Source organism: Notothenia coriiceps, unplaced genomic scaffold (assembly GCF_000735185.1).
Source record: "Notothenia coriiceps isolate Sejong01 unplaced genomic scaffold, NC01 NC01_scaffold00000339, whole genome shotgun sequence".
Lineage (NCBI taxonomy): Eukaryota > Metazoa > Chordata > Actinopteri > Perciformes > Nototheniidae > Notothenia > Notothenia coriiceps.
In genome coordinates, this window is record NW_011333040.1 from 20,197,630 (window position 1) to 20,209,977 (window position 12,348).

A 12,348-nucleotide genomic window follows, 5' to 3' on the forward strand; every position below is an offset into this window, starting at 1 on the left:
TATTATTTGTCAGCCAAAAGGCTAACATGTACTGACTTTTAGAACTGACATTCAAATTCAACAAATCATTGTATGATATAGTGATCATGTTGATCACGTGTTTTGTAGAAATGTGCAAGAAGTACTCAATACTCAGTACTTAAGTAAAAGTAGAAGTGCCAGAGTTTAGAAGTACTCTGTTACAAGTAAAAGTACAAAAGTATTAGCATGAAAATATACTTAAAGTACCAAAAATAAAAGTACTCATTATGCAGATTGGTCCATTTCAGAATAATATATGCATTAAAGTGTTATCAAAGCTGGTAAAGTTGTAACTCGTTGAATTACTTTGCTTTGCTGCAGGTTAGCTTTTGAATTTACTCCAGGTTTAACAAAAGTAATTTTAAGTGTTGTTTATATTTCACATTATTAGTCCAAATCTGCAAAATTGTTAAAAATATTCAATAAATGTAGTGAAATAAAAGAACACAATTTACCTCTAAATTGTAGTGGGGTAGAAGTACAAAGTAGAAAACAAATTGAAATACCCAAATAAAGTACAATAGTCCCTCAAGAAGTACAGTACTTGAGTAAATAATATACTTAGTTACTTTAAACCAGTGTACTTGTTTTGTAGGAACGTTTTTTTTTTATGCACAGCAAAGACCAGGAAGATAGCCACAGGTAGTAATGTTGCACTATAAACTGCACACTGGAGAGTCTTTCTTCTGGGTCTTTCTGTGATTGTGACATGTGTTTATGTGAGGGAAAGAGCGAGGGTGAAGTGAAGCTAGCTTATGTCCAGACTAGCTAGTTGTCCACAAACAGCACTTTAGGTCCAGCGTACAAGACCATCATAAACAAAACACCTAGCACAGCGTTGGCATGCACAAGCGAAAAGCCTTATAGTACTTACATTAAACTCTGCCCCTCCATGGCACATACGCCTTCATGTCCCTGTGTTCACGGTGTCCTGCTGCAGGGTAAGCTCCTGTAAGCAACGATCCTTACTCGTCTCATATAAGATCAACCCACGTAACGGTACTCTTTTCTCAGATTCCTTCACGAAGCGTCACTTCCCAGTTTGAGACACTTTTAGCTAGCAGCAACAGATACTGTGTGCAACCCATCTATGGGACTTCACAAGTTACCCACTTTACGAGTTTTAATGAGAAGCAGATCGATTGCATTGGCAACATCAATTTTAAATGTTTGTTAATACCCTGCTAAATATAGTTTAATACTTGCGGCGTTGATGAGCTGGATTAATAGCTGTTTAAGGCCGCGTACCGTTTCTGATTTGCAGTAACTGCCTTTGCCTTTAACGGCTAAACTAGGAAAAGACTACATATCGTTCAAGATGGTTCCCACCCGCTATACCCGAACATGGGGCAAATAATCTCGCACTTTCGTATAAATACCTCATATAAGCATTAACATTTATAAAAAAGTGCAATATAATATACTTATATAATATTATACAATATTATAATATTATACTTATACTATATATTAAAATAATATATTGCATCATACATGTTTATTAATATATTAAATGTAACGGTTGCCAGCTAAAAATGTTTTTCAAGACATACATCCTGGGTGTGTGAAACAAGGTTATCACTAGTAATCAATATAATATGTTAATTCACTGATAGGTAAAAATAAAATCGGTTTAACTTCCGATTGGGTTTTAGCGAAGGCGGAAGTTGGTTACAGGGAACCATCTTCCTTTCTATTGAATTAGACGTCCTCAGTGGTCTGTTGACTTTCTGCTAACCTCCTACAGACAGAGCAGATGGAATGTTAACACAGTGTTTGTAACAAGTTTTTCAAGAAGTTGGACACTTTTCGTGTTGCTAATTTATATAACAACGAGACATTTCTTAACACACTTCTTATCAAACTTGACGGTTGTTGTCAGGTCGGGTTTTTAATTCAGGTACCAGTGCCATTTAGCGTAGACATCAAAGCTAGCGTTACTTTCCAAGGATGCCGGTGCAGAGAGTCGTTCTCAACTCACGACCAGGTAGGACACTTTTCCTAAGAGATTACCTGTTGTGTGTGTGTCCTGTGCTGCAACATTACTGCAAACGTGGTGTGGCTAGCGATTACTCAAACTACTTATTATGCACAAGGTAACAACGGAGTGCCAGTTCCTGCACATTTCCGCCTAGAGGAGACCACTTTGGCACCTGACCTGGAAGATGGGGAGGTCCTTGTCCGGACGCTTTGCCTCTCAGTCGACCCTTACATGGTATATTGATACAATCAGAATGGACATCAATCATCAAAGTTATTGTATCTGCATATGCATAATGCATATTGAGATTACACACTGTTTGGTATAAAGAAATGGTGCAAAGCAGATGAGTTTTATGTAAAATTACAAAGACTGAAGGATTAATTTGTCCATCTGGGATATCTATTGAAAGTCTAAGACAAGAGGCAAGGATTAAACCACTTCTACCAATCTCTGTTCTTTTCAGCGGTGCAGAATGAATGAAGACACCGGTGTTGGTTATGTGACTCCATGGCAGCTGTCTGAGTGTGTAGATGGTGGAGGTGTCGGTGTGGTCGAGTCCAGTCGCTGCAGTGCTTGCAGTGAGGGAGATGTGGTCACTTCATTCAACTGGCCTTGGCAGACCAAAGCTGTCATGAAAGGAAGTGCCTTACAAAAGGTATGTACTATTACTGTGTGTCCCTGGGATAAAGACCATAGTTCATATATTCTAATGCAAAAAGGAGAATTTGTTTAATATGCATGCATGCTTCTAAAGTAACCAGCATGTGACATGAAATCATCTCGAATATTGACATCAAGGACAACAACAAATATATTACATTCCGTCTCTTGCAGGTTGATCCACAGGTGGTCGATGGACACTTGTCATACTTTTTGGGTGCAGTTGGGATAACAGGTCTCACTGCACTGTTAGGCGTAAGGGAGAAGGGCAATGTGACCAAAGGGGCCAATCAGACCATGGTGGTGAGTGGCGCTGCTGGGGCCTGTGGCTCCGTAGCTGGACAGGTAAATACAGCAAATGTCAGATTTAGGTCCAAATAAAATGTAATGTTTATACAGCTGTAGTTACATGAGATACTTACAACTTGCATGGTCAAATTATTTCTAAAATTGTAGGGCTTATACCTGAGTATTTTGCAGTAATTCCTAGTATTTTCTATTTTTTAATGGTTTGTGATGAAACAAATATAAAGGCAAAATGGTGAGAACTATAACTTTATTATTTTAGAAACAAATCTCAGGTTAGCCGATCCAATCTAGAAAAAACACATTTGCCAAAATAAACAAGATTGGATTACAAAGGAAAGAAAGTAAAGTCCTGATTCTATCATTTCTCCCTGCTTCTATTTTTCCAGATCGGCAGGCTGGATGGCTGTGTGAGAGCGGTTGGGATTTGCGGCTCTGAAGAGAAGTGCAGAGCTTTAGTGGATGACTGCGGCTTTTCTGCAGCCATCAACTACCGAAAAGAGGACATACCTGCAAAGCTCCAGGAGCTCTGCCCCGATGGGATAGATGTTTACTTTGACAACGTGGGAGGTGGCATCAGTGATACTGTAATTGCACAGGTACTGCTTGATTTATGTTTGTGTTTGTGCAGAACATAATGTACTTTAATTTGTGGTTTATTTGGCTTGAAAATATGTGAATTATGAGATATTATTTGTTTGATCTTTGTTCTACCAACAATTGCAAAATTTGATTTTTTGCTGTGTTCAGAAGTGTTTTGCCCTTATTTTTAACAATGAGTGTTTTGTTTATTTTTAACTCATTCTCACACATTGATCTCTGACACTCTTCTAACCTCCAGATGAACAACAACAGCCATGTGATCCTGTGTGGGCAGATCTCACAGTATAACAAAGATGTGCCATATCCTCCGCCTCTGAGCGAGGAGATACAGGAAACCCTGCGAAGCAAGAATATCACCCGGGAAAGATTTACAGTGCTTAACTACATGAACAAAGCAGACGCTGCCCTCTGTGAACTCAGCCAGCTAGTTAAATCAGGACACATCAATGTAAGGAGGAATGATTGATGAGTGTGTGGGTGTCTTTGTTATTTTGCAAAATCAATGCCAATCCCCCGTCGTTCTCTTTACATCATTGTAATTGTGCTTTCACTCTGCAGGTGCTGGAAACTGTGGTGGAAGGCATTGAAAAGATGGGAGGTGTGTAGATTTAAATGATTGCGTTTTTCTTTAATTCATGACTTTCGTTTGTTTATTCACCAGAAGTTAAACATTTTTTCATTTTCTTGCAGATGCATTTTGCTCCATGATGAAAGGGGGAAACATTGGAAAGCAAATCATAAAGATATCAGAGTGAAGGAAATTGCTTCTCTCACCAGACGGATGCCTTGGGAAATTAACATGTTGCATTTCAATGACTTCCAATAACACTAACTTAATGATCTCTAGTGGGATATTTCATTGATGAGCGGTTGCCATTAGTTGGCAATTATGCATCATAAACATAAATCACACAATGTTTTATTAAATTGGTTTCCTGACAAAAATAAATGTAAAGAGTGCTTAGAAGGGTTGAACTTTATAACTTTCTGATTTATTCTTTGGTGCCAATTTTAATATGTGTAAAATATATATGTTAACATATTGCCGTGCTGCCTGATAATATTACCCTACTTCTCAATCTCAACACTTGTGGTTTTAAAATCATCCGGTGTGGAAAATAAAAGTGCCATGATAAGACATCAGCAGATGTTCTCGTATGTAGCGCTATAACTGACAAATGGCAGTGAAGGTTTATCAGACATGAGAAACACAAAATACTGTTTGTAAAATAATCCAAAATGTGGTGTTTAAAGAAACATAAAGCTTTTAAATGTTTTCCTTTAACCTCCAACAGTTAAAAACTGATCTGATTGTAGGTTCAAATCACTAATAGTAGTTAGCTAGCTTAACTGAACACTGCTAGCTTACTGTTAAATTACCAGTCTTCCAGGGAGCTGATGTTATGTAACCCAATCTAACTTTCTCCAAAATATTACATGAGCCAGTAAATGTTTTCTTTGTCATCCATATGCACTGAATATGGCTTTAGCATCAATGTATAATTGTTTCAACAGTAGCAAAAGGCTGCTAGCTAACACTACTCAGTAGCCTAGCTTGTTTATACCATTATTGTAATTTTAAGTAACATCTCTTATCTTGATGAACATCAATTAAACACGACTTCTGACTTTGTGTAAATGTGATTTGTGGCCCCTTTTAATGTTTTAACTAAATGAAAGATGTTTGATAAGCCTTAAATAGCAAGGCTGTGCTAAAGATATACAATGAAGAGCCTATAGGGGTGTCAAACTCAAATACACAGTGGGCCAAAATAAAAACATGGGCACTAGTCGAGGGCCGGACTGGTTCAATGTTTATTGCAAAACTTATTGAAATGAACTTATTGCACATATTAAACCTGGAACCAACAATGCTTAAATTATTGCCCATAAAAACAACATGAAACATTAAATAATCAGTTGCATTCATTTCCTATGGCTCTATCTGCAGCTTTCCCCGAGTCATTTCTTATGATTACATTTTTCCACAGGCCAACAACAGCTTCTAAAAACTATTTCCCTCAAAGAAAAAACAAAACATGCCCTGTTGTCGCAAGAAAAAAAGTGCAGAAGGAAACACCCATTAAACTCAGTGTGCTGCTCTGTGATGCTAGTTCAAGCCAGATACTTGGCATCTCATCTTGGGTGCAAGTTCATCAATGTTTGGGCTCAGGCTCTGAGCTGAGGAGACCCTGAGGATGGAGTAAAGGTGTGCGTGCAATATACCGGCGGGCCAGATCTAATAGGAATTAGAAATTATCCTGCGGGCCGAAATGAAATCCACCAAGAGCCTGATTTGGACCCCGGGCCTTGAGTTTTGACACATGTGCTAGAGTGAGGGAGCTACAAAGACGACAGAAGTGATTCTGCAGCATTAGGAAAGGGATCATAAATATGGATTACATTAGTTTTACAAAGAGATGTAGCCAGCGGAAAAAGCTAGTGCTTGGTAATTAAATGTTCCACCAATGTTTTCAGTTAAGCTACATACCAATGGAAATCTTGGTATCCTATAAACACGAGTAAAATTGCATATGTGTTGAGGAAAATGGAAAGTGTTAGATATGGATAAACGATTAAATGTGTACCAAGCTGAATTAGGAAAAAAAAGAGTAGGCCTAATACGAGGGAACTGATTTAAGTTAAAAGGATAAATATGAAGCATTTATTTAACTTTTACAATCCTTTCTAATTATTTAACTAACAGTATTATTTATTGACATGGTTAGTTTTTGTCATTGTTGGGCTTCATATTGTTGTTGACTCCCTTTCTGTGACAATGACAAGAGAACAAACACAAAATATATGATTTACTGTAATGAACATTTTATTCCACAGCACTATAAACCATTAATAAAATAACATTGTGATTGGCTCTTACCTTAGTAAGTCTTTTCATTCATATACTTCAGTGTTTGAACATAGGAAAGGATGCAAAAGAAGTGATCGCCGGTACATTACTTACAGTATATGCCCTTTCAGAGACTTAGTGGTAGTAATGGGTTTTTTGTTGTTGTGAAAATTAAAATCAGTGCACAGTACAGAACAATCACAACCAGATTCAGAGTATAACAATTGGTGCTTTTCTGCAACAGAAAACAAAACAGTTCCATGCATTAGTTGGTGTGGAAGTCAAATGCAACACACTACTCCCTCCTTGTGGACAGATATATATATCTTGTGAGAGGTACTGCGCAGCATTAGGGAAATTAACTATGCCAATAACAAAAGTCATCCATTTTTAATATCCGTCTCTACGCTGGAATTATTCATTTGGTAGTGCTTCCATAACACTTGTCTGAGCAGAGAAGGGAAAAGGTTTTCAAACAATTTCCTTCAAGAGTGCACATAATTTAGTCTCCTAGTGTCAAGCAGCTGTTCGAATAATAAACTGCATGTCTTATCACAGGAGCAATTATTCCGCACTCATGCTGGGTATAGTTTAGAAAAAACCCAGGATTCAACTGTGTTAGAACATTACTTCTATTAAAAGACTTGATAAATGTGGTCTTCAGCCTATTTGTCTTTTATATTTAGATCAGCTAGTTCTGGTGGATTTCAGGCAACTGCTACTACAGACGGATTGAGTGCAGTTTCAGAACAACACAGACAAACATCGTTTTCACACAAAAAGCTCTCAAATGAACTTCAATTATTTCAAGGAATACCCATTTCCAGTGCAGATATATAACATGAAGGGGGAAAAAAGAGAAATCACTCGATACAATCAGAAATAATAAATAATTAAAACAGTATAGTACTGGTTCTTCTCATTTCATCACATCTATTACACATTCATTTAGTTTGGAAGCCACCACACATCTCGGGCTGTTGAAAATGTTTTTTAGTTCAATGAGCTACCATGTAGTATAAAAACATTGTCCTGAAATACTACTGGCACCAGCCTTTTGTTCAAGTGCTCACATTCCTGAGAAACAAACAGCTGCTTTCTGTAGTCACATTTGAAGGAGCACGAAGAGTCAGGACCGGCATGTTGTTGCGTTTTGGTGAAAAACGGCGTGTACGATTTTTTAACTATTCACTGTGAATATTGACATGTTTTGTGGCAGTTGTGTGCAATGGTATTTTATTTAAAAACACTTTAAATCATCAACCATTTGAACACAGACCAACTACAGTATGTGATTGATTTGGAAATCTCCTTCCTCTGATCTCCTGTAATCACGTGTGGAATAAACTTTAACATATGATGACCTAGGTTGCATTTTCCTGCGTCATCTCCCCCGGATTTACTGTAACTACAACACCGTCGGCCATGGGGAGTCAGGAAAGCTCACAGAATACAAAAGGAAGCTTTCTTATCCGCACTGTTTGTGAGTCAGCAGGTAAACACGAGGTATGGTTTGGCACGCCCAGCCTTCATTTAGCGAATGAAAATGATTTTCAGCGGGAAGAATAAAAAGATGAAGAAGTCGTTATTATTAACTTATTCATCCTTTGGCAGTGGTGAGGTGGCATTCGGCCAAGGCAACACTTCCTAAAGAAAGCTAAACGCTCAAGTAAACGAGTCAGCCTAAAGGGATAGTTTGAAATGCTGTTGCAGGAGGTTTTAATCAGTAGCTCATGTCATCGGCACACCTCTGATCTGGAGAAGCAAATCAGTGTACTGCTGTGGATGAGGGAAGCAGAACAAAAAATATTGTAGCCACCTAAAAGAAAGGCTTCTGTCAGCAAGGTGAAGCATTTCAAATATTCTGAATACACCTAAAGAAATGAAAAAGTGTATTTTTTTTAGAAATCCAATGTCCCCGATTCACAGCAGTACGTTGCTTAGCTTTTGTGCCGGTAATCTGTCTCTCCAAAGTGGTGACGCAATGACTGTCATCTTTTTATGGGTCAGTTCCTCATACAACCCCACTTTAAAAATGACAAACTATCCCTCTGAATCACAGCAGAATATACTGACTGTTAAGTGCAGCACAATTTGGACCGCTCGTAGCTCAAAGAGGCTATTTCACTCCCAAGGTGTCTTTTTTTCTTTTCTTACACTGTACACATTGTTTTGGATATGGCTAGAAATGTGCTCACCGGTGTTTAACAATAACATGCATATTAAGTAAACAAGATTAACAGGATAGTGAGTGATGTACTGGTTTTGGAAGAAGGAGAGAAAGAAAGGAGCTGCTTTCAAAGGTGGATAGGGACAGTAAAATATATCAGGCTCCAGAGAGATCGTGGGTGGAAACAGTGCAATTACTGTCAAGAAGGAGTGACGCTCTTGCTGTTGTCACGAGCGAGAGGGGCGGGGCATGTCCAGGCGTGGTAGACCAATAGCAGACTGAGCCCGAACGCCCACGTGCGGACCGGAGACAGTAAGAAGGCCACGGCGCCGTAGGTCTCGAAGAGGAAGTAGCAGGAGTGCGCCTGCCAGGTGAGCAGCAGCAGCATGAGGAGGTGAAACGCCAGAGTCCGCCAGCGGCAGCCCGGCCGCAGGAAGTGGGATCGGAAGGTGTTACCACGGCAACGGTGGTGGAGGCTCCAGCAGAGATAGCAGGTGAGGGGCATGTTGAAGAAAAGCAGCTGGCGGAGAGGAAATGAGTCCGGTTAGATGGGATTAGTAGCTTGAAAACCACTGCAGATTGTTTCATAGGAAATACAGCAAGGCAAGGACAGTATATGAACATATGGCTTCAAGTGGGACAAATGTTGACCATGATAAGTAAAGGTTTATGAAGCCTTTTTCCCTCTCAACCACTTTTGCTTGACCTCTCATCACAAGTAGGAGAGAATATGACTTGCTCAAAAAGTGAGTTGATTTTAAAGATGTTTATTAGGTAGTCAGTGTTTTACTAAAAAAAGTTAAACTAGAAAAATAAATACAAAATTTCCATTCCTTTCCTTAAATATCTTGTGAGTGGGTAATAAATCTTCTGTGGCTTCACCGCTACGGGCAGACACTTAAACATAGGGGTAACCATGTGACCTTTTGATGATTAAAACCATTGATTAAAGTTGCTGGTTGAACTCCATATATCCACATATTATTATAGACAAAGCACATCTGTTAAAGGTTTTGTCTATGTACGGACACTAGGGAGATGTAAAAGCGTTATATAAAATGTAAGTTCTTACTTGAACGACTCCAATAACATATGTGAGACTGCCTTCCAGGAAGTGCCCATCGACAAACACCCCGAAGGCGAAGCAGGCACCACTATGGCCATCTATCAGCTCTCCTACGAACCATGGCCCTGAGGGGGGGGGAAGCAGAAACAACACAGGATGTATTTATACAGGAACAGAAGCAAAATGACAGGAAACCGTGCCTATTTAAAGAGCAATGTCTCATAGTCAGTTTGAGTATTAACTTCAGAGAGATTGTGTATATTTGCTATGAAGCAGCACACTAACAAGGAATGAGACAAAGCAGTGGACCCACCTAAGGCTGTACACAGGTTGAATAGCAGCAGAGAGTAGTAGAAGGTGTCCATTGAGCTGACCAGATGGAGAGACATGCATGCTTGAGAGGTCAATCCTGTTGACAAAATTAAAAAGATATGAATATACAAAGAACTATTGCTGTTATTCAAATAATTACTGAAATGCACAATATGTCATTTCTGCAGCTACGGTTTCTCAATCAAAACAAAAACAAGAGACAGAGATTGGTGAAGTTTTGAATAGCATGGTCCTATAGAAGTGTTGTCATTGCAGTCAGCTTCTCCCGATTATTGGGTTTTCCTAGGAAGCCAAATGATTGAAACCGGTCTCATCCTCTTCAAACTAAAATAATTGCTGATAAAAACTGGAAAAACCCTTAAATCTTATTCCAGTTCAAATAAAGTTAAAAACGATAAACATCTCAGAAGTTGTAAAAAAACAAAACATAAACAGGCAATCAAATGAAACAACCCAATACTTTGGTTAAAATGATGGATGTTTCTTGGTTTTAAATGTGTCTGAAACATTTTAGATTAAAGTACGTCTTACAAAATATCAAACATGTCTAGTCTTTTTGAGACATTTTATGGCGGTATGTTGCCAATATCTGATTTTAAATCCTGCAGAGTCTGATCGTAGACAACAGGTAACTTCAGTTTTCTGTAATCAAACAAAAATATGAGCATTTGACTAGTATTCAGTGACAGCTCACCTCTCCCAGAAGGAGCAGGCAGGAACCTGAAGGCCAGCAGCACCCCCACATTCAGCAGGATAACGAATATGAAGGCTGCTCGGGCCAGGATGTAGTGGTCTGTGAGGAGGATGAAGGACTGCATGAACCCAAAGCTAGGAGTCAGGTTGCCCTCCAGAGTAAAGTGCTGCTCCCGCACTGACGACCGGCCCGCCGAGTCCTGACACACACACAAAGATAAGATAAGCATATTGTTAATTCTATAAGTAAAACAAGCACGTTAAAAATCTTAGTGCCAAGACAGCAGATCCATATTGTAATTAAAGCGTCAAATTAGATCAAGTCTCTGGACACTTTAAGATAAATGAAAGCTCCACTGACCTCCACTTTAACTCTGATGGTGTGCACTCCAGTGAGGTAGAGAGATGGATCCCACAGCAGAACATAGAGAGGACCTCCAGCAGAGCGGCCCTCCCCCAGAGGCTCCCCATCCACGGTCACATGCACCGCTGTGATTGTGGCCTCCGAGAAAGCCAAGATCCTATTTGGAACCGAGACAATTAAGGGTTAAATATTGAACATTTAAAAAAAGTTCCATTTCTTTCTTGTGCTAAGGTTGCAAAACATGCAATGTGTTACTTAGAGAGGACATATTATTCTGATTTCCAGGTGAATATTTGTAAAAATAAATATGACTATAGTTTATGAAATAATTGAGACATACAGAGTATAAATATTTGTATCTTTATAACAAAAAAATCCATTGAAATAAGTGCAGTGGTTCATAAGAAATAGACAAAACGTTTAGAATTGCCTCTTTTCATTTACAGTGTCATTATTGATTTGATTTCTATAAAAAAAAAATTCATATTCTCAATTTTTAGGATTTGAGACGTTAAACGTGTTGTGACCCCTTGTTAAAGAAACTGTTCATCTAAATTGGAGTACTATTGGATGTGAGAAAAGAACTGATAAAGAATAAGTTGAAAGAATTGCCTCTTGTCTCTCAATTTCAACTAGTTCTTTAAAAGAGGAACTAACCCAAATCTTTATAGTGACGAATGGGGACAACGATAATTGAATAAAGTCCAGGAAATAAATCAGAGCCTATCGGGGGCAAAAATAAGCACTTATATCGGACAAACATCAACCTGGAAAGATTATACTGCAGCTTGTTCTGCAGCTGCAGCACTCTCACTCCATACTGGCCCAATTTCAACAATAGTTGTTCCCATTGCTCAGGTGGTGGTGAAAACATGGAAAATAAGAGTTCGGGGTTAAAAAACACTAACGCTATTCTTTCAGCATCCGGACTAAAACCACCAAACTCAGGGACCGTTTTATTCCACAGGCCATAAGACTGTTAAACACCTGAACTAAGTACATCCATAACATTCACCTGTTTGTAACTTACACATTATGTATCCAGGGTATATGCAGGAATCCTGAAGTCAAATGTAATACATTTTAAGACCTTCTTTAAGACCCTTTCCATACATTTTAAGACCCTTTCCATACATTTTAAGACCTCATCGCAACTTTGAGATCTAACCGGTTACATTGGCGACACACTTTACCTCACATTTACTATATTGATTGTAAGATAGCACAACTAAACAGAGTGCAGACAGACTACTGAAGCCTCCTTTCCACATGAACTTCAACCTCTCTGTGAAGGTCA

At 38.8% G+C, this 12,348-nt stretch overlaps 2 protein-coding genes across 2 annotated transcripts in view; one reads left to right on the forward strand and one right to left on the reverse strand.

Annotated features, from left to right (window-relative positions):
- Positions 1–1,710: 1,710 nt before the first annotated feature.
- ptgr2 (prostaglandin reductase 2) lies at positions 1,711–5,207 on the forward strand. Its single transcript, XM_010774550.1, has 8 exons — positions 1,711–2,008; positions 2,118–2,236; positions 2,469–2,660; positions 2,840–3,010; positions 3,361–3,570; positions 3,813–4,022; positions 4,133–4,172; positions 4,265–5,207. Exons 1-8 carry the CDS (start codon positions 1,972–1,974, stop codon positions 4,327–4,329), a joined length of 1,044 nt encoding a protein of 347 aa, XP_010772852.1. The 5' UTR covers positions 1,711–1,971; the 3' UTR covers positions 4,330–5,207.
- A 579-nt stretch (positions 5,208–5,786) lies between these two features.
- Positions 5,787–12,348, reverse strand: part of LOC104952167 (transmembrane protein 62-like) — a 6,879-nt gene continuing 317 nt past the window's right edge. The window contains exons 2-6 of the mRNA XM_010778935.1: positions 11,049–11,236; positions 10,689–10,887; positions 9,975–10,070; positions 9,668–9,786; positions 5,787–9,115 (exon numbers count right to left, since the gene is read on the reverse strand). Of these exons, the coding sequence (XP_010777237.1) occupies positions 8,795–9,115; positions 9,668–9,786; positions 9,975–10,070; positions 10,689–10,887; positions 11,049–11,236 (923 nt within the window). The 3' untranslated portion in view covers positions 5,787–8,794. The remainder of the gene's footprint in view (positions 9,116–9,667; positions 9,787–9,974; positions 10,071–10,688; positions 10,888–11,048; positions 11,237–12,348) is intronic.

Excerpts from the sequence above, each read along its gene's own strand:
- ptgr2 (XM_010774550.1), top strand. The coding sequence starts at position 1,972 with ATGCCGGTGCAGAGAGTCGTTCTCAACTCACGACCAG. Across the intron at positions 2,661-2,839 it reads AAGGAAGTGCCTTACAAAAG|GTTGATCCACAGGTGGTCGA; the intron begins GTATGTACTATT and ends CGTCTCTTGCAG. Across the intron at positions 3,011-3,360 it reads GTGGCTCCGTAGCTGGACAG|ATCGGCAGGCTGGATGGCTG; the intron begins GTAAATACAGCA and ends CTATTTTTCCAG.